Source organism: Salvelinus fontinalis, chromosome 4 (genome assembly GCF_029448725.1).
Source record: "Salvelinus fontinalis isolate EN_2023a chromosome 4, ASM2944872v1, whole genome shotgun sequence".
Taxonomy (NCBI): Eukaryota; Metazoa; Chordata; class Actinopteri; order Salmoniformes; family Salmonidae; genus Salvelinus; species Salvelinus fontinalis.
In genome coordinates, this window is record NC_074668.1 from 79479118 (window position 1) to 79501990 (window position 22873).

Sequence of the window (22873 nt, forward strand, 5' to 3'; positions counted from 1 at the left end):
CATAGAACAGGAACAGGACAGGACCCACTGTACTCACTCATAGAACAGGGACAGAACCCCCTGTACTCACTCAAAGAACAGGAACAGGACAGGACCCACTGTACTCACTCATAGAACAGGGACAGAACAGAACCCACTGTACTCACTCATAGAACAGGAACAGGACAGGACCCACTGTACTCACTCATAGAACAGGAACAGGACAGGACCCACTGTACTCACTCATAGAACAGGGACAGAACCCACTGTACTCACTCATAGAACAGGAACAGGACAGGACCCACTGTACTCACTCATAGAACAGGGACAGAACCCCCTGTACTCACTCATAGAACAGGAACAGGACAGGACCCACTGTACTCACTTATAGAACAGGAACAGGACAGAACCCACTGTACTCACTCATAGAACAGGAACAGGACAGAACCCACTGTACTCACTCATTGAACAGGGACAGAACAGAACCCACTGTACTCACTCATTGAACAGGAACAGGACAGGACCCACTGTACTCACTCATAGAACAGGAACAGGACAGGACCCACTGTACTCACTCATAGAACAGGAACAGGACAGAACCCACTGTACTCACTCATAGAACAGGGACAGAACCCACTGTACTCACTCATAGAACAGGAACAGGTCAGGACCCACTGTACTCACTCATAGAACAGGGACAGAACCCCCTGTACTCACTCATAGAACAGGAACAGGACAGGACCCACTGTACTCACTCATAGAACAGGAACAGGACAGAACCCACTGTACTCACTCATAGAACAGGGACAGAACCCACTGTACTCACTCATAGAACAAGAACAGGACAGGACCCACTGTACTCACTCATAGAACAGGAACAGAACCCCCTGTACTCACTCATAGAACAGGAACAGGACAGAACCCACTGTACTCACTCATTGAACAGGAACAGGACAGAACCCACTGTACTCACTCATAGAACAGGGACAGAACCCACTGTACTCACTCATTGAACAGGTACATAATCCACTGTACTCACTCATAGAACAGGAACAGGACAGGACCCACTGTACTCACTCATAGAACAGGGACAGAACCCACTGTACTCACTCATTGAACAGGTACATAATCCACTGTACTCACTCATAGAACACGGACAGAACCCCCTGTACTCACTCATAGAACAGGAACAGAACAAAACCCACTGTACTCACTCATTAAACAGGGACAGAACCCACTGTACTCATAGAACAGGGACAGAACCCCCTGTATTCACTCATAGAACAGGGACAGAACCCCCTGTACTCACTCATAGAACAGGAACAGAACAGAGCCCACTGTACTCACTCATAGAACAGGGACAGAACCCACTGTACTCACTCATAGAACAGGAACAGGACAGAGCCCACTGTACTCACTCATAGAACAGGGACAGGACCCACTGTACTCACTCATAGAACAGGGACAGAACCCCCTGTACTCACTCATTGAACAGGAACAGGACAGAGCCCACTGTACTCACTCATAGAACAGGGACAGGACCCACTGTACTCACTCATAGAACAGGGACAGAACCCACTGTACTCACTCATAGAACAGGGACAGGACCCATGGTACTCACTCATAGGACAGGGACAGAACCCACTGTATTCACTCATAGAACAGGGACATAATCCACTGGACTCACTCATAGAACAGAGACAGAACCCACTGTACTCACTCATAGAACAGGGACAGAACCCACTGTACTCACTCATAGAACAGGGACAGAACCCACTGTACTCACTCATAGAATAGGACAGGACCCACTGTACTCACTCATAGAATAGGACAGAACCCACTGTACACACTCATAGAACAGGGACAGAACCCCCTGTACTCACTCATAGAATAGGACAGGACTCACTGTACTCACTCATAGAATAGGAACAGGACAGAACCGACTGTACTCACTCATAGAATAGGACAGAACCCACTGTACTCACTCATAGAACAGGGACAGAACCCCCTGTACTCATAGAACAGGGACAGAACCCCCTGTACTCACTCATAGAACAGGGACAGAACCCCCTGTACTCACTCATAGAACAGGAACAGGACAGAACCGACTGTACTCACTCATAGAATAGGACAGAACCCACTGTACTCACTCATAGAACAGGGACAGAACCCCCTGTACTCACTCATAGAACAGGAACAGGACAGAACCCACTGTACTCACTCATAGAACAGGGACAGAACCCACTGTACTCACTCATAGAACAGGGACAGAACCCCCTGTACTCACTCATAGAACAGGAACAGGACAGAACCGACTGTACTCACTCATAGAACAGGGACAGAACCCCCTGTACTCACTCATAGAACAGGGACAGAACCCCCTGTACTCACTCATAGAATAGGACAGGACTCACTGTACTCACTCATAGAACAGGGACAGAACCCCCTGTACTCACTCATAGAACAGGGACAGAACCCCCTGTACTCACTCATAGAACAGGGACAGAACCCACTGTACTCACTCATAGAATAGGACAGGACCCACTGTACTCACTCATAGAACAGGAACAGAACCCACTGTACACACTCATAGAACAGGGACAGAACCCCCTGTACTCACTCATACAATAGGACAGGACTCACTGTACTCACTCATAGAATAGGACAGGACCCACTGTACTCACTCATAGAACAGGAACAGGACAGAACCCACTGTACTCACTCATAGAACAGGGACAGAACCCACTGTACTCACTCATAGAACAGGATCAGGACAGGACCCACTGTACTCACTCATAGAACAGGAACAGAACCCCCTGTACTCACTCATAGAACAGGAACAGGACAGAACCCACTGTACTCACTCATTGAACAGGAACAGGACAGGACCCACTGTACTCACTCATAGAACAGGGACAGAACCCAGTGTACTCACTCATTGAACAGGTACATAATCCACTGTACTCACTCATAGAACAGGGACAGAACCCCCTGTACTCACTCATAGAACAGGAACAGAACAAAACCCACTGTACTCACTCATTAAACAGGGACAGAACCCACTGTACTCATAGAACAGGGACAGAACCCCCTGTATTCACTCATAGAACAGGGTAAGAACCCCCTGTACTCACTCATAGAACAGGAACAGGACAGAGCCCACTGTACTCACTCATAGAACAGGGACAGGACCCACTGTACTCACTCATAGAACAGGGACAGAACCCACTGTACTCACTCATAGAACAGGAACAGGACAGAGCCCACTGTACTCACTCATAGAACAGGGACAGAACCCCCTGTACTCACTCATTGAACAGGAACAGGACAGAGCCCACTGTACTCACTCATAGAACAGGGACAGGACCCACTGTACTCACTCATAGAACAGGGACAGAACCCACTGTACTCACTCATAGAACAGGGACAGGACCCATGGTACTCACTCATAGAACAGGGACAGAACCCACTGTATTCACTCATAGAACAGGGACATAATCCACTGGACTCACTCATAGAACAGGAACAGGACAGAACCCACTGTACTCACTCATAGAACAGAGACAGAACCCACTGTACTCACTCATAGAACAGGGACAGAACCCACTGTACTCACTCATAGAACAGGGACAGAACCCCCTGTACTCACTCATAGAATAGGACAGGACTCACTGTACTCACTCATAGAACAGGAACAGAACCCACTGTACTCACTCATAGAACAGGGACAGGACCCACTGTACTCACTCATAGAATAGGACAGAACCCACTGTACTCACTCATAGAATAGGACAGGACCCACTGTACTCACTCATAGAACAGGAACAGAACCCACTGTACTCACTCATAGAACAGGGACAGGACCCACTGTACTCACTCATAGAATAGGACAGGACTCACTGTACTCACTCATAGAACAGGAACAGAACCCACTGTACTCACTCATAGAACAGGGACAGGACCCACTGTACTCACTCATAGAATAGGACAGAACCCACTGTACTCACTCATAGAACAGGGACAGAACCCACTGTACTCACTCATAGAATAGGACAGAACCCACTGTACTCACTCATAGAACAGGGACAGAACCCACTGTACTCACTCATAGAATAGGACAGGACTCACTGTACTCACTCATAGAATAGGACAGAACCCACTGTACTCACTCATAGAACAGGAACAGAACCCACTGTACTCACTCATAGAATAGGACAGAACCCACTGTACACACTCATAGAATAGGACAGAACCCACTGTACTCACTCATAGAATAGGACAGGACTCACTGTACTCACTCATAGAATAGGACAGAACCCACTGTACACACTCATAGAATAGGACAGGACCCACTGTACTCACTCATAGAACAGGACAGAACCCACTGTACTCACTCATAGAACAGGGACAGGACCCACTGTACTCACTCATAGAACAGGGACAGAACCCACTGTACTCACTCATAGAACAGGGACAGAACCCCCTGTACTCACTCATAGAACAGGAACAGGACAGAACCGACTGTACTCACTCATAGAACAGGGACAGAACCCCCTGTACTCACTCATAGAATAGGACAGGACTCACTGTACTCACTCATAGAATAGGACAGGACCCACTGTACTCACTCATAGAACAGGAACAGAACCCACTGTACACACTCATAGAACAGGGACAGAACCCCCTGTACTCACTCATAGAACAGGGACAGAACCCACTGTACTCACTCATAGAATAGGACAGGACTCACTGTACTCACTCATAGAATAGGACAGGACCCACTGTACACACTCATAGAACAGGAACAGGACAAAACCCACTGTACTCACTCATTAAACAGGGACAGAACCCACTGTACTCATAGAACAGGGACAGAACCCCCTGTATTCACTCATAGAACAGGGACAGAACCCCCTGTACTCACTCATAGAACAGGAACAGGACAGAACCGACTGTACTCACTCATAGAACAGGGACAGAACCCCCTGTACTCACTCATAGAATAGGACAGGACTCACTGTACTCACTCATAGAATAGGACAGGACCCACTGTACTCACTCATAGAACAGGAACAGAACCCACTGTACACACTCATAGAACAGGGACAGAACCCCCTGTACTCACTCATAGAATAGGACAGGACTCACTGTACTCACTCATAGAATAGGACAGGACCCACTGTACACACTCATAGAACAGGAACAGGACAAAACCCACTGTACTCACTCATTAAACAGGGACAGAACCCACTGTACTCATAGAACAGGGACAGAACCCCCTGTACTCACTCATAGAACAGGAACAGAACAGAGCCCACTGTACTCACTCATAGAACAGGGACAGAACCCACTGTACTCACTCATAGAACAGGAACAGGACAGAGCCCACTGTACTCACTCATAGAACAGGGACAGGACCCACTGTACTCACTCATAGAACAGGGACAGAACCCACTGTACTCACTCATAGAACAGGGACAGGACCCATGGTACTCACTCATAGGACAGGGACAGAACCCACTGTATTCACTCATAGAACAGGGACATAATCCACTGGACTCACTCATAGAACAGAGACAGAACCCACTGTACTCACTCATAGAACAGGGACATAATCCACTGGACTCACTCATAGAACAGAGACAGAACCCACTGTACTCACTCATAGAACAGGGACATAATCCACTGGACTCACTCATAGAACAGAGACAGAACCCACTGTACTCACTCATAGAACAGGGACAGAACCCCCTGTACTCACTCATAGAACAGGACAGAACCCACTGTACTCACTCATAGAACAGGGACAGGACCCACTGTACTCACTCATAGAATAGGACAGAACCCACTGTACTCACTCATAGAACAGGGACAGGACCCACTGTACTCACTCATAGAACAGGAACAGAACCCCCTGTACTCACTCATAGAACAGGAACAGGACAGAACCGACTGTACTCACTCATTAAACAGGGACAGGACCCACTGTACTCACTCATAGAACAGGGACAGAACCCACTGTACTCACTCATAGAACAGGAACAGAACCCCCTGTACTCACTCATAGAACAGGAACAGGACAGAACCGACTGTACTCACTCATTAAACAGGGACAGGACCCACTGTACTCACTCATAGAACAGGGACAGAACCCCCTGTACTCACTCATAGAACAGGAACAGAACCCCCTGTACTCACTCATAGAACAGGGACAGAACCCCCTGTACTCACTCATAGAACAGGAACAGGACAGAACCCCCTGTACTCACTCATAGAACAGGAACAGAACCCCCTGTACTCACTCATAGAACAGGAACAGAACCCCCTGTACTCACTCATAGAACAGGAACAGGACAGAACCGACTGTACTCACTCATTAAACAGGGACAGGACCCACTGTACTCACTCATAGAACAGGGACAGAACCCCCTGTACTCACTCATAGAACAGGGACAGAACCCCCTGTACTCACTCATAGAATAGGACAGGACTCACTGTACTCACTCATAGAATAGGACAGGACCCACTGTACTCACTCATAGAACAGGAACAGAACCCACTGTACACACTCATAGAACAGGGACAGAACCCCCTGTACTCACTCATACAATAGGACAGGACTCACTGTACTCACTCATAGAATAGGACAGGACCCACTGTACTCACTCATAGAACAGGAACAGGACAGAACCCACTGTACTCACTCATAGAACAGGGACAGAACCCACTGTACTCACTCATAGAACAGGATCAGGACAGGACCCACTGTACTCACTCATAGAACAGGAACAGAACCCCCTGTACTCACTCATAGAACAGGAACAGGACAGAACCCACTGTACTCACTCATTGAACAGGAACAGGACAGGACCCACTGTACTCACTCATAGAACAGGGACAGAACCCAGTGTACTCACTCATTGAACAGGTACATAATCCACTGTACTCACTCATAGAACAGGGACAGAACCCCCTGTACTCACTCATAGAACAGGAACAGAACAAAACCCACTGTACTCACTCATTAAACAGGGACAGAACCCGCTGTACTCATAGAACAGGGACAGAACCCCCTGTATTCACTCATAGAACAGGGTAAGAACCCCCTGTACTCACTCATAGAACAGGAACAGGACAGAGCCCACTGTACTCACTCATAGAACAGGGACAGGACCCACTGTACTCACTCATAGAACAGGGACAGAACCCCCTGTACTCACTCATTGAACAGGAACAGGACAGAGCCCACTGTACTCACTCATAGAACAGGGACAGGACCCACTGTACTCACTCATAGAACAGGGACAGAACCCACTGTACTCACTCATAGAACAGGGACAGGACCCATGGTACTCACTCATAGAACAGGGACAGAACCCACTGTATTCACTCATAGAACAGGGACATAATCCACTGGACTCACTCATAGAACAGGAACAGGACAGAACCCACTGTACTCACTCATAGAACAGAGACAGAACCCACTGTACTCACTCATAGAACAGGGACAGAACCCACTGTACTCACTCATAGAACAGGACAGAACCCACTGTACTCACTCATAGAACAGGGACAGGACCCACTGTACTCACTCATAGAACAGGGACAGAACCCACTGTACTCACTCATAGAACAGGGACAGAACCCCCTGTACACACTCATAGAATAGGACAGGACTCACTGTACTCACTCATAGAATAGGACAGGACCCACTGTACTCACTCATAGAATAGGACAGGACCCACTGTACACACTCATAGAACAGGAACAGAACCCACTGTACTCACTCATAGAATAGGACAGGACCCACTGTACACACTCATAGAACAGGAACAGGACAAAACCCACTGTACTCACTCATTAAACAGGGACAGAACCCACTGTACTCATAGAACAGGGACAGAACCCCCTGTATTCACTCATAGAACAGGGACAGAACCCCCTGTACTCACTCATAGAACAGGAACAGGACAGAACCGACTGTACTCACTCATAGAACAGGGACAGAACCCCCTGTACTCACTCATAGAATAGGACAGGACTCACTGTACTCACTCATAGAATAGGACAGGACCCACTGTACACACTCATAGAACAGGAACAGGACAAAACCCACTGTACTCACTCATTAAACAGGGACAGAACCCACTGTACTCATAGAACAGGGACAGAACCCCCTGTATTCACTCATAGAACAGGGACAGAACCCCCTGTACTCACTCATAGAACAGGAACAGGACAGAGCCCACTGTACTCACTCATAGAACAGGGACAGGACCCACTGTACTCACTCATAGAACAGGGACAGAACCCCCTGTATTCACTCATAGAACAGGGACAGAACCCCCTGTACTCACTTATAGAACAGGAACAGGACAGGACCCAATGTACTCACTCATAGAACAGGGACAGGACCCACTGTACTCACTCATAGAACAGGGACAGAACCCACTGTACTCACTCATAGAACAGGACAGAACTCACTGTACTCACTCATAGAACAGAGACAGGACCCATGGTACTCACTCATAGAACAGGGACAGAACCCACTGTAATCACTCATAGAACAGGGACAGAACCCACTGTACTCACTCATAGAACAGAGACAGAACCCACTGTACTCACTCATAGAACAGGGACAGAACCCACTGTACTCATAGAACAGGGACAGAACCCACTGTACTCACTCATAGAACAGGGACAGGACAGAACCCACTGTACTCACTCATTAAACAGGGACAGAACCCACTGTTCTCACTCATAGAACAGGGACAGAACCCACTGTACTCACTCATAGAACAGGGACAGAACCCACTGTACTCACTCATAGAATAGGACAGGACTCACTGTACTCACTCATAGAATAGGACAGAACCCACTGTACTCACTCATAGAACAGGACAGAACCCACTGTACTCACTCATAGAACAGGGACAGAACCCCCTGTACTCACTCATAGAACAGGGACAGAACCCACTGTACTCACTCATAGAACAGGACAGAACCCACTGTACTCACTCATAGAACAGGACAGAACCCACTGTACTCACTCATAGAACAGGGACAGAACCCCCTGTACTCACTCATAGAATAGGACAGGACTCACTGTACTCACTCATAGAACAGGGACAGAACCCACTGTACTCACTCATAGAACAGGACAGAACCCACTGTACTCACTCATAGAACAGGACAGAACCCACTGTACTCACTCATAGAACAGGGACAGAACCCACTGTACTCACTCATAGAACAGGACAGAACCCACTGTACTCACTCATAGAACTCTGCAGCCGGTGTCATCTTGTACTTGGCATAAGACGTCCCGTTGCCCAGGAAGGATCCGTTTAGAAGCTTGGGGTCTGTGCAGTTCGGACTGTTCCAGGCGTTGCCACAATGGAGCCAGGGCAGCTCACTGGTCATAGAGGAGAACAGGTAGTACAGGGACCAGGCTATGATGACGTTGTAGTAGAAACCCACATACAACGCTATGATGATCACAGTGTAGCCCACACCTGAGGGAGGGAGGGAGGGATATGAACGAGAGAAACAGAGAGAGAAACAGAGAGCGAGAGAGAGAGCAGAGAGAGAGAGAGAGATGGTTACATAGTGTAGGTTACATAGGGTTACAGAGGGTGGAAAGCTGTTACTCCTGTGTAATGCCAATCATAAATGTGTATGTGTCAGGGAACACAAATATCAAACCAAACTATGCAGCATGTATCCACAAGGCCTTGGACAGCAGAGACTACTGAAAACAAGCAGGGCAGTGGAATACCAGCTAGTATTATGTATAAAAAAGAACTTGAGGAAATTTGAGGATTCAACCACTTATTTCACCTGATTCAATGTATTATTTGAGCAGAATGTGATGTGCTATACCTCTACCATCAGAACAAGCAGCAGATGAACTTAACAATGTCACTTTAACATTGTCTTTTACCCCTTTTTCTCCCCAATTTCGTGGTATCCAATTGGTAGTTACAGTCTTGTCGCTGCAACTCCTGTACGGACACAGAGCCATGCATCCACCGAAACACAACACAACCAAGCCGCACTGCTTTTTACACAATGCCCGCTTAACCCGGAAGCCAGCCACACCAATGTGTCAGAGGAAACACCGTACACCTGGCGACCGTGTAAGCGTGCATGCGCCCGGCCCGCCACAGGAGTCGCTAGAGCACAATGGGACAAGGACATCCCTGCCGGCCAAACAACAATATTGTCACGCCCTGGCCTTAGTATTCTTTGTTTTCTTTATTATTTTAGTTAGGTCAGGGTGTGACATGGGGAATGTTTATGTTTTGTTAGTTTTGGGTGTTTATATGGTAAAGGGGTTATGGGGTGTAGTATATGGGTTTGTGTTGAGTGTAGATGTCTAGCGTTGTCTATGTATGTTTAGTTGTCTAGGAGAGTCTATGGTTACCTGAATGAGTTCCCAATTAGAGACAGCTGATTTCGGTTGTCTCTGATTGGGAGCCTTATTTAGGGTAGCCATAGGCTCTCATTGGTTGTGAGTAATTGTCTATGTAGAACGTTTGTAGTCTGTGTGTGTATGTGCACAACGTTATTTAGCTTCACGGTCGTTTGTTGTTTTTGTATAGTTTGTTAAAGTGTGTCGTGTTTATTTTTCGTCATCTTTAAAAATAAAAGAAGATGGCTTATTTTCCTAAAGCTGCGTTTTGGTCCATCAATCCTCCACATGATCGTGACAGAATTACTCACCATAGGACCAAGCGGCATGGAAGGCGGCAACAGGACCTACCTACACAGGATTTCTGGAGTTGGGAGGACGAATTGGAAGGAAATGGACCTTGGGATCAACCTGGAGAATATCGCCTCCCTCGTGAAGAGCTGGAGGCAGCGAAAGCCGAGAGGAGGCGATATGAGGAGGCAGCACGGAGACAAGGCTGGAAACCTGTGAGTACAACCCAAAAATTTCTTGGGGGGGGCCTTAAAGGGAGTGTGGCGAAGTCAGGTAGGAAACCTGCGCCTACTCCTTGTACTTACCGTGGAGAGCGAGAGTACGGGCAGACACCGTGTTACGCAGTAGAGCGCACGGTGTCTCCTGTACGCGTGCATAGCCCGGTTCGTACATTTCAGCTCCACGTATCGGCCGGGCTAGACTGAGCGTTGAGCCGTATGTCATGAAGCCGGCCCAACGCATCTGGTCACCAGTGCGTCTCCTCGGGCCGGCGTACATGGCACCAGCCTTACGCATGGTGTCCCCGGTTCGCCTACATAGGCCGGTGCGGGTCATTCCACCTCCCCGCACTGGTCAGGCGACGGGGAGCATACAACCAGGTAAGGTTGGGCAGGCTCGGCGTTCAAGGGAGCCAGTACGCCTGCACGGTCCGGTATTTCCGGCGCCACCTCCCCGCCCCAATCCAGTACCACCAGTGCCTCCTCCACGCACTAGCTATATGGTGCGTGTCTCCAGCCCTTTACCACCAGTGTCTAAACCACGCACCAAGCCTCCTGTGTGTCCCCAGAGTCCTGTGCGTCCTGTTGCTGCTCCCCGCACTAGCCCTGAGATGCGTGTCCCCAGCCCGGTGCCACCAGTCCCGGCACCACGCACCAGGCCTACAGTGCGCCTCAGCCGGCAGGAGTCTGCCGTCTGCACAGCGTTGACTGAACTGCTCGTCTCCCCAGCGCCATCTGAGCCATCCGTCTCCCCAGCGCCATCTGAGCCATCCGTCTCCCCAGCGCCATCTGAGCCATCCGTCTGCAATGAGCCTGCAAAGCCGCCCGTCTGCCATGAGCCTGCAAAGCCGCCCGTCTGCCATGAGCCCACTGAGCCGTCCGCCAGACAGGAGCCGCTAGAGCCGCCAGCCAGACAGGAGCCGCTAGAGCCGTCCGTCAGACAGGATCTGCCAGAGCCGCCAACCAGACAGGATCTGCCAGAGCCGCCAACCAGACAGGATCTGCCAGAGCCGCCAACCAGACAGGAGCAGCCAGATCAGTCAGCCAGCCATGAGCAGCCAGATCCGTCAGCCAGCCATGAGCAGCCAGATCCGTCAGCTAGCCATGAGCAGCCAGATCCGTCAGCTAGCCATGAGCAGCCAGATCCGTCAGCTAGCCATGAGCAGCCAGATCCGTCAGCTAGCCATGAGCAGCCAGATCCGTCAGCTAGCCATGAGCAGCCAGATCCGTCAGCTAGCCATGAGCAGCCAGATCCGTCAGCTAGCCATGAGCAGCCAGATCCGTCAGCTAGCCATGAGCAGCCAGATCCGTCAGCTAGCCATGAGCAGCCAGATCCGTCAGCTAGCCATGAGCAGCCAGATCCGTCAGCTAGCCATGAGCAGCCAGATCCGTCAGCCAGCCATGAGCAGCCAGATCCGTCAGCCAGCCATGAGCAGCCAGATCAGTCAGCCAGCCATGAGCAGCCAGATCAGTCAGCCAGCCATGAGCAGCCAGATCAGTCAGCCAGCCATGAGCAGCCAGATCCGTTAGCCAGCCATGAGCAGCCAGATCTGTCAGCCAGCCATGGGCCGTCCCTCAGTCCGGAGCTGCAGTCCCTCAGTCCGGAGCTGCAGTCCCTCAGTCCGGAGCTGCCATTCCTCAGTCCGGAGCTGCCATTCCTCAGTCCGGAGCTGCCATTCCTCAGTCCGGAGCTGCCCCTTACCCTGGTGCTGCCCCTTACCCTGGTGCTGCCCCTTACCCTGGTGCTGCCCCTTACCCTGGTACTGCCCCTTACCCTGGTACTGCCCCTTACCCTGGTACTTCCCCTGACCCTGGTACTGCCCCTTACCCTGGTACTGGCCCTTAGTCCGGAGCTGTCCCTTAATGCAATGGGATTAATGTGGAGAGGGGTCATTTTGAAGAAGCTAAGGAGGTGGTTAGGGACTGTGGTGAAGTGGGGACCACGACCAGAGCCGGAGCCGCCACCGTGGAGGGAAGCCCACCCAGACCCTCCCCTAGACTGTGTATGGTGCGCCCGGAGTTCGCGCCTCAAGGGGGGGGTTATGTCACGCCCTGGCCTTAGTATTCTTTGTTTTCTTTATTATTTTAGTTAGGTCAGGGTGTGACATGGGGAATGTTTATGTTTTGTTAGTTTTGGGTGTTTATATGGTAAAGGGGTTATGGGGTGTAGTATATGGGTTTGTGTTGAGTGTAGATGTCTAGCGTTGTCTATGTATGTTTAGTTGTCTAGGAGAGTCTATGGTTACCTGAATGAGTTCCCAATTAGAGACAGCTGATTTCGGTTGTCTCTGATTGGGAGCCTTATTTAGGGTAGCCATAGGCTCTCATTGGTTGTGAGTAATTGTCTATGTAGAACGTTTGTAGTCTGTGTGTGTATGTGCACAACGTTATTTAGCTTCACGGTCGTTTGTTGTTTTTGTATAGTTTGTTAAAGTGTGTCGTGTTTATTTTTCGTCATCTTTAAAAATAAAAGAAGATGGCTTATTTTCCTAAAGCTGCGTTTTGGTCCATCAATCCTCCACACGATCGTGACAAATATACAAAGGACTTAATGTGTAACATACTGTAAATCACAACACTGCCTGTAAACTTCTGGTGAAGCTTTCAGGTTCAACAGTTCAGATGTCATGGTGTGTGTGGTAACAGTATGCCATGGTGATAAGGCTGTCAGTAGTAAAACTAATCAACAAACAGCCTTTATGTGTCTATCTTCATTACAATGCATATCTCTGTTTCTTCACTATATCTACTGTATGTTTATTGTTGTACAGTGTGTTGAGATTTACTGTATACTTCTAAAAGACCACATCTCTCCTTCCTCTCTCCTCTGATCAAGGCTTTTGGAAAAGTGGACAGGGAGAGCTGAAGACGGGAAAATGAAAAAGAGAGGTACTGTATATAGGAGAAAGGAGAGATGAAGACGGGGAAATGAAAAAGAGAGGTACTGTATATAGGAGAAAGGAGAGATGAAGACGGGGAAATGAAAAAGAGAGGTACTGTATATAGGAGAAAGGAGAGATGAAGACGGGGAAATGAAAAAGAGAGGTACTGTATATTGGAGAAAGGAGAGATGAAGACGGGGAAATGAAAAAGAGAGGTACTGTATATAGGAGAAAGGACAGATGAAGACGGGGAAATGAAAAAGAGAGGTACTGTATATAGGAGAAAGGAGAGATGAAGACGGGGAAATGAAAAAGAGAGGTACTGTATATAGGAGAAAGGAGAGATGAAGACGGGGAAATGAAAAAGAGAGGTACTGTATATAGGAGAAAGGAGAGATGAAGACGGGGAAATGAAAAAGAGAGGTACTGTATATAGGAGAAAGGACAGATGAAGACGGGGAAATGAAAAAGAGAGGTACTGTATATAGGAGAAAGGACAGATGAAGACGGGGAAATGAAAAAGAGAGGTACTGTATATAGGAGAAAGGACAGATGAAGACGGGGAAATGAAAAAGAGAGGTACTGTATATAGGAGAAAGGACAGATGAAGACGGGGAAATGAAAAAGAGAGGTACTGTATATAGGAGAAAGGACAGATGAAGACGGGGAAATGAAAAAGAGAGGTACTGTATATAGGAGAAAGGACAGATGAAGACGGGGAAATGAAAAAGAGAGGTACTGTATATAGGAGAAAGGAGAGATGAAGACGGGGAAATGAAAAAGAGAGATACTGTATATTGGAGAAAGGAGAGATGAAGACGGGGAAATGAAAAAGAGAGATACTGTATATAGGAGAAAGGACAGATGAAGACGGGGAAATGAAAAAGAGAGGTACTGTATATAGGAGAAAGGACAGATGAAGACGGGGAAATGAAAAAGAGAGGTACTGTATATAGGAGAAAGGAGAGATGAACGAAGGAGATTTTAGGGGAAACCCAGTGGGTACAAACTGGTTGAATCAACGTTGTTTCAATGTAATTTGTCAACGTATTGTGACGTGGACTCTGTGTGTAAAATTCAATGGATTTGCTAAAACTGTTGTTTTGAGTGTGAAATTTCAACCAAAGGATTATGTCATCATGGTTACCAATTTTCAGCATAGACAAAGCTTGAATAAAATATGTTGAATTTGTATGTGAGTTATATCCACTAGCATGAAAAAATAATAGTCTGGGCAGCACCTCTTACTGGAGAATGTATCTATCTACGGGTATCCCTTTGGTCTCCCATCCAGGGTTTTAAAAAAGCACAGCCGTGCTTTGCTTTGAAATGTATCACTGACACCATTGTGCTATCTGAGAATGAGAGATCTCCACTTAAAAACGAAATAGATTCACTGTTGCTATTAAAGTCATTTCCAAAGGGTAGGTTTAACAGAGGTTTAACATATAGCACTAATGATAATATTTAGGCCTATATAGCCTTTGCATCAACAGCTATTGTTTCAATTCAACTTGAAAATAGACAATAAATAGGCCTAGGGTTTCAAGTTTAGCTTGATTTCAGATTTAATCTACAAGTTAATAATGAATATGTTGGATTCAATGGCTCCATCTCAACCAGAAATCTAAGTTATAGAATAGGACAAAATCAAATACAACTTTATTTAAAGTGCATTTAAAGTTTGATTTGATTATATTTTGTCCTATTCTATAACTTTGATTATTGGTTGAGATGGAGCCATTGAATCCAACATATTCATTATTAACTTGTAGATTAAATTTGAAATCAAGCAAAATTGGAATTAAAGCCAGATTCAGTGGCACAGAGGAAACTTTCCAAGCAGAAGATACATCTCCTTCAAATGGTGACACTGTAACTACACTGCTCCAAAAAATAAAGGGAACACTTAAACAACACAATGTAACTCCAAGTCAATCACACTTCTGTGAAATCAAACTGTCCACTTAGGAAGCAACACTGATTGACAATACATTTCACATGCTGTTGTGCAAATGGAATAGACAAAAGGTGAACATTATAGGCAATTAGCAAGACACCCCCAATAAAGGAGTGGTTCTGCAGGTGGTGACCACAGACCACTTCTCAGTTCCTATGCTTCCTGGCTGATGTTTTGGTCACTTTTGAATGCTGGCGGTGCTTTCACTCTAGTGGTAGCATGAGACAGAGTCTACAACCCACACAAGTGGCTCAGGTAGTGCAGCTCATCCAGGATGGCACATCAATGCGAGCTGTGGCAAGAAGGTTTGCTGTGTCTGTCAGCGTAGTGTCCAGAGCATGGAGGCGCTACCAGGAGACAGGCCAGTACATCAGGAGACGTGGAGGAGGCCGTAGGAGGGCAACAACCCAGCAGCAGGACCGCTACCTCCACCTTTGTGCAAGGAGGATCAGGAGGAGTACTGCCAGAGCCCTGCAAAATGACCTCCAGCAGGCCACAAATGTGCATGTGTCTGCTCAAACGGTCAGAAACAGACTCCATGAGGGTGGTATGAGGGCCTGACGTCCACAGGTGGGGGTTGTGCTTACAGCCCAACACCGTGCAGGACGTTTGGCATTTGCCAGAGAACACCAAGATTGGCAAATTCGCCACTGGCGCCCTGTGCTCTTCACAGATGAAAGCAGGTTCACACTGAGCACATGAGCACATGTGACAGACGTGACAGAGTCTGGAGATGCCGTGGAGAACGTTCTGCTGCCTGCAACATCCTCCAGCATGACCGGTTTGGCGGTGGGTCAGTCATGGTGTGGGGTGTCATTTCTTTGTGGGGCCGCACAGTCCTCCATGTGCTCGCCAGAGGTAGCCTGACTGCCATTAGGTACCGAGATGAGATCCTCAGACCCCTTGTGAGACCATATGCTGACACATGCACATTTGTGGCCTGCTGGAGGTCATTTTGCAGGGCTCTGGCAGTGCTCCTCCTTGCACAAAGGCGGAGTTAGCGGTCCTGCTGCTGGGTTGTTGCCCTCCTACGGCCTCCTCCACGTCTCCTGATGTACTGGCCTGTCTCCTGGTAGCGCCTCCATGCTCTGGACACTACGCTGACAGACACAGCAAACCTTCTTGCCACAGCTCGCATTGATGTGCCATCCTGGATGAGCTGCACTACCTGAGCCACTTGTGTGGGTTGTAGACTCCGTCTCATGCTACCACTAGAGTGAAAGCACCGCCAGCATTCAAAAGTGACCAAAACATCAGCCAGGAAGCATAGGAACTGAGAAGTGGTCTGTGGTCACCACCTGCAGAACCACTCCTTTATTGGGGGTGTCTTGCTAATTGCCTATAATTTCCACCTGATGTCTATTCCATTTGCACAACAGCATGTGAAATTTATTGTCAATCAGTGTTGCTTCCTAAGTGGACAGTTTGATTTCACAGAAGTGTGATTGACTTGGAGTTACATTGTGTTGTTTAAGTGTTCCCTTTATTTTTTTGAGCAGTGTATAAATGTCTTCTTATGTAATCATATAAAGCAGATGTGTTGAAGATCGCAGGTCTGTGGAGATCTTTACAATTTCTATAATAATCTGCCTGGAATCTCCAACAGCATTGATCACGTGCATCATGTATATACTTTTAATGTAATCCTTTACAGTAATCCAGGTCATTTGGTTGTGCTATTACATGAAGCACAGTGATAACACATTAAGTTGTTGTATTAATCAGCAAAATCACTGTCATTGTGTTACCATTTCAACTTTGTTGTGCTTTTAAATGGCTTAAAGTGCATTGATACACATTTAGGTGACAACTAAACCAAAACCAGACATAGTTTTTCCATTGGAATTTGGTTTTGCTTTTAGATGGTTGAAGGCATACTGAACACATTTACATGCACATCAATATCCCGTTATTATTCAGGATACTCAAGTATTCTGTGTTTGAGTTGACGCAAATAAACATCACATCCAGTTTACAATAACCTGAAAAAGCTTGAATCCCGGTTGTAAGAAACCTGGATAAGATGCCTGGGACAGGCTGATCTAAGACGGGATACTGTGGCATGTAAACATCGTTTCCCGTTTACTGTTGTTTCTGTGGTCTGTGCTGTCAGGCTCAGTTTCACATATCAGGAGTGTTGTGTGATGATGTTTTCATCTGATTGTCAAACTAATCACTTCAAAAAGTAGGTTACCTGCTCAGTTCGATCCACAAAAGTAATTCCATAATAATTTAGCCTACTATAATTAATTTACTACAATTGAAATTACATTTCTGCTTATAATTTCCGACATTTGGGAGGCCATATTATAATTTCGAGCATTTGCCATTTGTTTGTCAACTGAAGATTGATACATACAGCTTCTCTTCTGTCATAACTTCTGCCTAGTTACATCTTCCGCCTAGTTACATCTTCTGCCTAGTTACATCTTCTGCCTAATTAAATAAAGGTTATATAAAAAATAAAAATAAATACTTGTTGCCCCAGAAGACTAAATAAAGTAGTGCTCACCAGAATAATATCTTCCATGGATAAAATGAATGCATTAGTAATCTAGTTAACACCGGTAAATTTGTCTGTCCACATGTCATCAGTTTGACCTGTTTTAAGGAAATTAAAAGCTGAGAAAACGACGAAACACATTTCGGATAAGACTTTAGTTCGTCTTGGGTGCATATTTTATGTGGTTGAAATACTGTCTGCTTGCATAACAGTGTGAAAGATAACACATTACAGAAGCATTTGCATTTTCTCAAGAGATGCTGAAATAAATCAATTATATTTCTTAACTTCTGTTCCCGAGACAAAATTAACATTTGTTGTATAATTTCACTACGAGAAATCCATAATTCTGCAAGAGTTAATATTATATTACACTACATGTGAGAGGTTATAGGCCTACAGTCAGTGTCCATAGTTCAGTTACTATTCCATTTAACCCAAATTAACTTAAATTAGAAGTATTCCGTTAATTCATGGATACAGGGATACTCATGAGCGCGATATATCATCTATATTACGGACTTAATTTTTACTGGACCCCAGGAAGAGTAGTTTCTGCCTTGGCAGCAGCTAATGGGCATCCATAATACTGACAAAATATCAAAGGTGCATGTAAACAGCTTATACCGAATAAAACCTTAAGCGGGATATGAGCTACTATCCGGAATACTGTGCGCCTTTAAACGTGGTCACTGATAACACATTGGTAATTCAACAAACTTTTGGCTGTCTTTTTGAGTGGGTGAATGTCACGCCCTGGCCTTAGTATTCTTTGTTTTCTTTATTATTTTAGTTAGGTCAGGGTGTGACATGGGTAATTTATGTGGGTTTTGTAGTGTCCAGGGTGGTTGTAAGGTTTAGGGGGTTTATTTAGAGTAGTTGGGTTTATGTTTAGTATAGTTGTCTAGCTGTGTCTATGTTGTGTGTAGTTGTCTAGGAAAGTCTATGGTTGCCTGAATGGGTTGCCAATTAGAGACAGCTGGTTTCTGTTGTCTCTGATTGGGAGCCATATTTAAGGTAGCCATAGGCTTTAGTTTGTTGTGGGGAATTGTCTATGTCTAAACGTTAGTAGCTTGTGTGTGCACTTTCGTTTTGTAGCTTCACGGTTGTTTTGTTAGTTTGTAAGTGTTTTGTTTCGTTTTTCCTTCTTCAATAATAAAAGAAGATGGCTTATTTTCCACATGCTGCGTTTTGGTCCGTCTCACTCCCACACGATCGTGACAGTGAATATAGGTTGCAATCTCATTCATCAACGTCTTGTCAACATTGTCCATATTGAAATGATGTGGTGTGCCCACTGGGAAGGAACATTAAAAGAGCGGGGAAAGGAAGGAGGGGAAAGGACAAGAGGTGAGTGAAAAAAGAGAGAGACGTTCAAAGATGGAGAAGAAAAGAGAGGCCAGGAGCCTTGAGAAGGTGAGAGGTGGGAGATGAGGCAGAGGTCAGGAAAGAGATGGAATACAGAGATGGGAGAGAGAGAGACAGCTCACCTTTAAAGACAGGGCAGATCTTCCAGACTGTAGCAGCTCCTTCTCTATTGTACTGTCCCAGGGCTAGTTCCATATAGAACAGAGGCATCCCAGCAATCACCAGGAACAGAATGTAGGGGATTAGAAAGGCACCTGAAATCACGACAAAAACCCGCAAAACAACGTTTTTGAACGTGATCCTTTTGGCACGTTCTGCCAAGACAACATATTTAGCATTTTGTGGGTGTTTTTGCCCTAGCAATTTGTGTTGATGATGATATCTAACGAAAGATCACATGAAACAGACATCAACATGGACTCTCCAGGCACAGACAGTGAATTGTCCATGCTTGGTATCTTTTTATGTTCCAGGGAATTCGAGGAAGAATAAAATTCCCTTCATCTAGTATAATTAAAAATATCTTGTATGCAACATTTTAACTAAGAGCTGAGCATTGGGCTGCATTACAGCCTTTCAGAGAGCGCCAAATGAACATGACCCACAGCTGAAGAGTTGGCACCACAGGACACAACACTGCAACACTCAGTTCACCAGATAAAGATACACATGTCTATTGTCACCACGTGAAGTGTAATGCTGCCAAAGGGGACAGGAAATGTAGTAAACACTAGTAAACACTTATTACAACAAGCTACTGAAGGTCTGTAGTGGCAAACCCAAAATGTCACTTTGTAATTAACAAGGAACTTTGGTTTGTTAACATTCACTCGGCTCGATTATAGATATATTCAGGTGCAATTTTTCTCTTTTCTCTTGTTGTGGTCATTTGATTTGGTGATTGTTGGCAATCAATAATCTCTGTAGTTAGCCTTTGCTCTGTTGTTCATTCTTCAGATTTGTGATAACCATGACTGGCACTTCTAACAGATGTTATCTAAAACTCTTCTTAGCAAACAAATGCAGCACACATATTACAAGTGATTGGCTTACTTATTCCACCACCACTACTGAGCCACTGAAATATGCCTAATCCATTTTAAGTGTGGCCCCCCCAGACCTCGGTGAAGACCGAACGCGGCCCGCAGGAAAAATGGGTTCGACACCGCTGATCTAGACACATTTAAATTATGTTATTAATTATTAACATATTTGCATAGCTATCTGTTCAACTGTGAGTATTTAAATATGTCCCATCAGCAATAAAGCACTTATGAGCCAGCAACTGGTGTGAATGGGTTACGAGTCAACCCTTTACAGTAAGATACAGTAGCACCCAGATACAGTGAATGTATTTGCAGTTGAGTCAACCACACTGACCTGAATGAATTTATCCAATGAGGTATTTCCGTATTCCTCTTAAACTACACTGACCTGAATGAATTTATGTAGTGAGGTATTTCCGTTTCCCTCTTACCAGCAAAGCCTCTTGGCTCAAGAAAGCCTGCGCAAAGCTATTTGAGGATTTCAAAAAAATCACTGACTAGTGACTGGTACGTATGGTAGCATACAAACTAACAGATTGGCACATATTATCATAAACTCACGAAGAAAGTTATTTCACAACAGTAAAACAAACTTGATATTAGTTCCAAAGCAGTCTCGCGTTGCCATACCAAGCCTGGTTCTCTACGAGGATAGTTCCAAAGAAACCTGGGAAAGTCTTAACAGAAGTCTTTACAGAAGTTATAACAGGTCACTCACCACCTCCATTCTTGTAGCAGAGGTAAGGGAATCTCCAGACATTGGCCAAGTCCACTGCGAAGCCTATGACGGATAGGAGAAAGTCTATTTTCTTTCCCCATGTTTCCCTCTCCTCCAGCTCCTCAGCGGTGCAGGGGGTGCCGTGCGTGCTGGGGGTTGGCATGATGGTCGAACTGGTATACTGGACCCCATTTTGGTCCTTCACCAGTATCAGTTCCACCTCCTTCTTCTCCACATTGCAGGGTTTCAGCGGGGCCACTGATGACAGCTTGTGGTCTGGCAGGACCTGGATGTTCATCTTTTCTCTGGTGTCGGTGTGCAGCTCGCCGACGGCCTTGTGCTCTCACCTCACGGAGGAAGTATCCGTGGCGGAGGTGATGCTCGCGCTGCGGTGGACCGTGAAGACGATGGGAGTCCCGCTAGCGTGGAAAGGCAAACTCTGCATAAGTGATTATTTTCTCCACGAACTACAGTGGACTCCACCGCATTCATCGGCTAGAGAGGTAAAGAAAAATACATTCAGAAGTTTGTAGAAGTGGAATAGTTATACGTTTATAGCTACACTAGCGCACAGAGAGGAATAGCCAAAATATGGGCGATAGAAAAGGATTTCCTTGTTTCAGAAACCTCAGTCATGTTTTACAAATACATTGTCTTATATTATATTAAATCATATAAACTACTAGTCATGCCATTGGAAACGTATTTCAAAATGTTAAAATAAACGTAAATAACAGGTGAACGTCGTAGAATAGGCTTAGGCTATTCCATTGCTCCTGCGTATTTCTCATAATCCCCGTGCGCATTTGTTGAAGGCAGCTAAGCAACATTGGTTAATCAATCAAATTGATACAAACTGGAAGCAATACACCATAAAATATTAGTTAAAAGTACAATAGTATAGTCAGTGATGTATAGTATCGTTATTAAAGCACATTAAAACCCGTATAAGTAGAAGAGGAGCCACGGTTGGTCCGTACTTGTGAAGCTACGGACACCTCTCCATGACCCGTTGCTGCTGTCGTCCTGCTGCGTCTGAGGAGAGACTGCCCATTCTGATGGAACTTTAAGACTCGCCTTCTCATGAGAGATAGACGATATACATTCAGAGCTTTTAAATCAGGTCCTCTCTCTCTCCACGTGATTTTTTTATAATTGAAAATGTTCTTTCTGCTCCTCCCTCTCTCACTTCATGTTGGATATTTCTTGGCACGCCGTCGCCACTGTTGTGAAGTGCGCGCCAACATGCGCCCGTGGTCCCCCCTTTGCTGCTATGACAGCCTCCACTCTTCTGGGAAGGCTTTCCACTAAATGTTGGGACATTGCTGCAGGGACTTGCTTCCATTCAGCCACAAGAGCATTAGTATGGTCAGGCACTGATATTGGCCGATTAGGCCTGGCTCTCAGTCGGTGTTCCAATTCATCCCAAAGGTGTTCGATGAGATTGATTTTAGGGCTTCTGTGCAGGCCAGTCAAGGTCTTCCACAACGATCT

General features: G+C 46.2%; 1 protein-coding gene across 2 annotated transcripts in view; it reads right to left on the reverse strand.

Annotated features, from left to right (window-relative positions):
• Window positions 1-22584, reverse strand: part of LOC129854477 (sodium-dependent noradrenaline transporter-like) — an 83075-nt gene extending 60491 nt beyond the window's left edge. The window contains exons 1-4 of one of the 2 annotated variants that reach the window (XM_055921557.1): window positions 22360-22584; window positions 21380-21798; window positions 19738-19869; window positions 9257-9494 (exon numbers count right to left, since the gene is read on the reverse strand). In XM_055921557.1, coding sequence (XP_055777532.1) covers window positions 9257-9494; window positions 19738-19869; window positions 21380-21677 — 668 coding nt within the window. In that variant the 5' untranslated portion in view covers window positions 21678-21798; window positions 22360-22584. Of the gene's footprint in view, window positions 1-9256; window positions 9495-19737; window positions 19870-21379; window positions 21875-22359 lie in introns of both variants that reach the window. The other variant, XM_055921556.1, reaches the window with a different exon arrangement.
• Window positions 22585-22873: the final 289 nt, after the last annotated feature.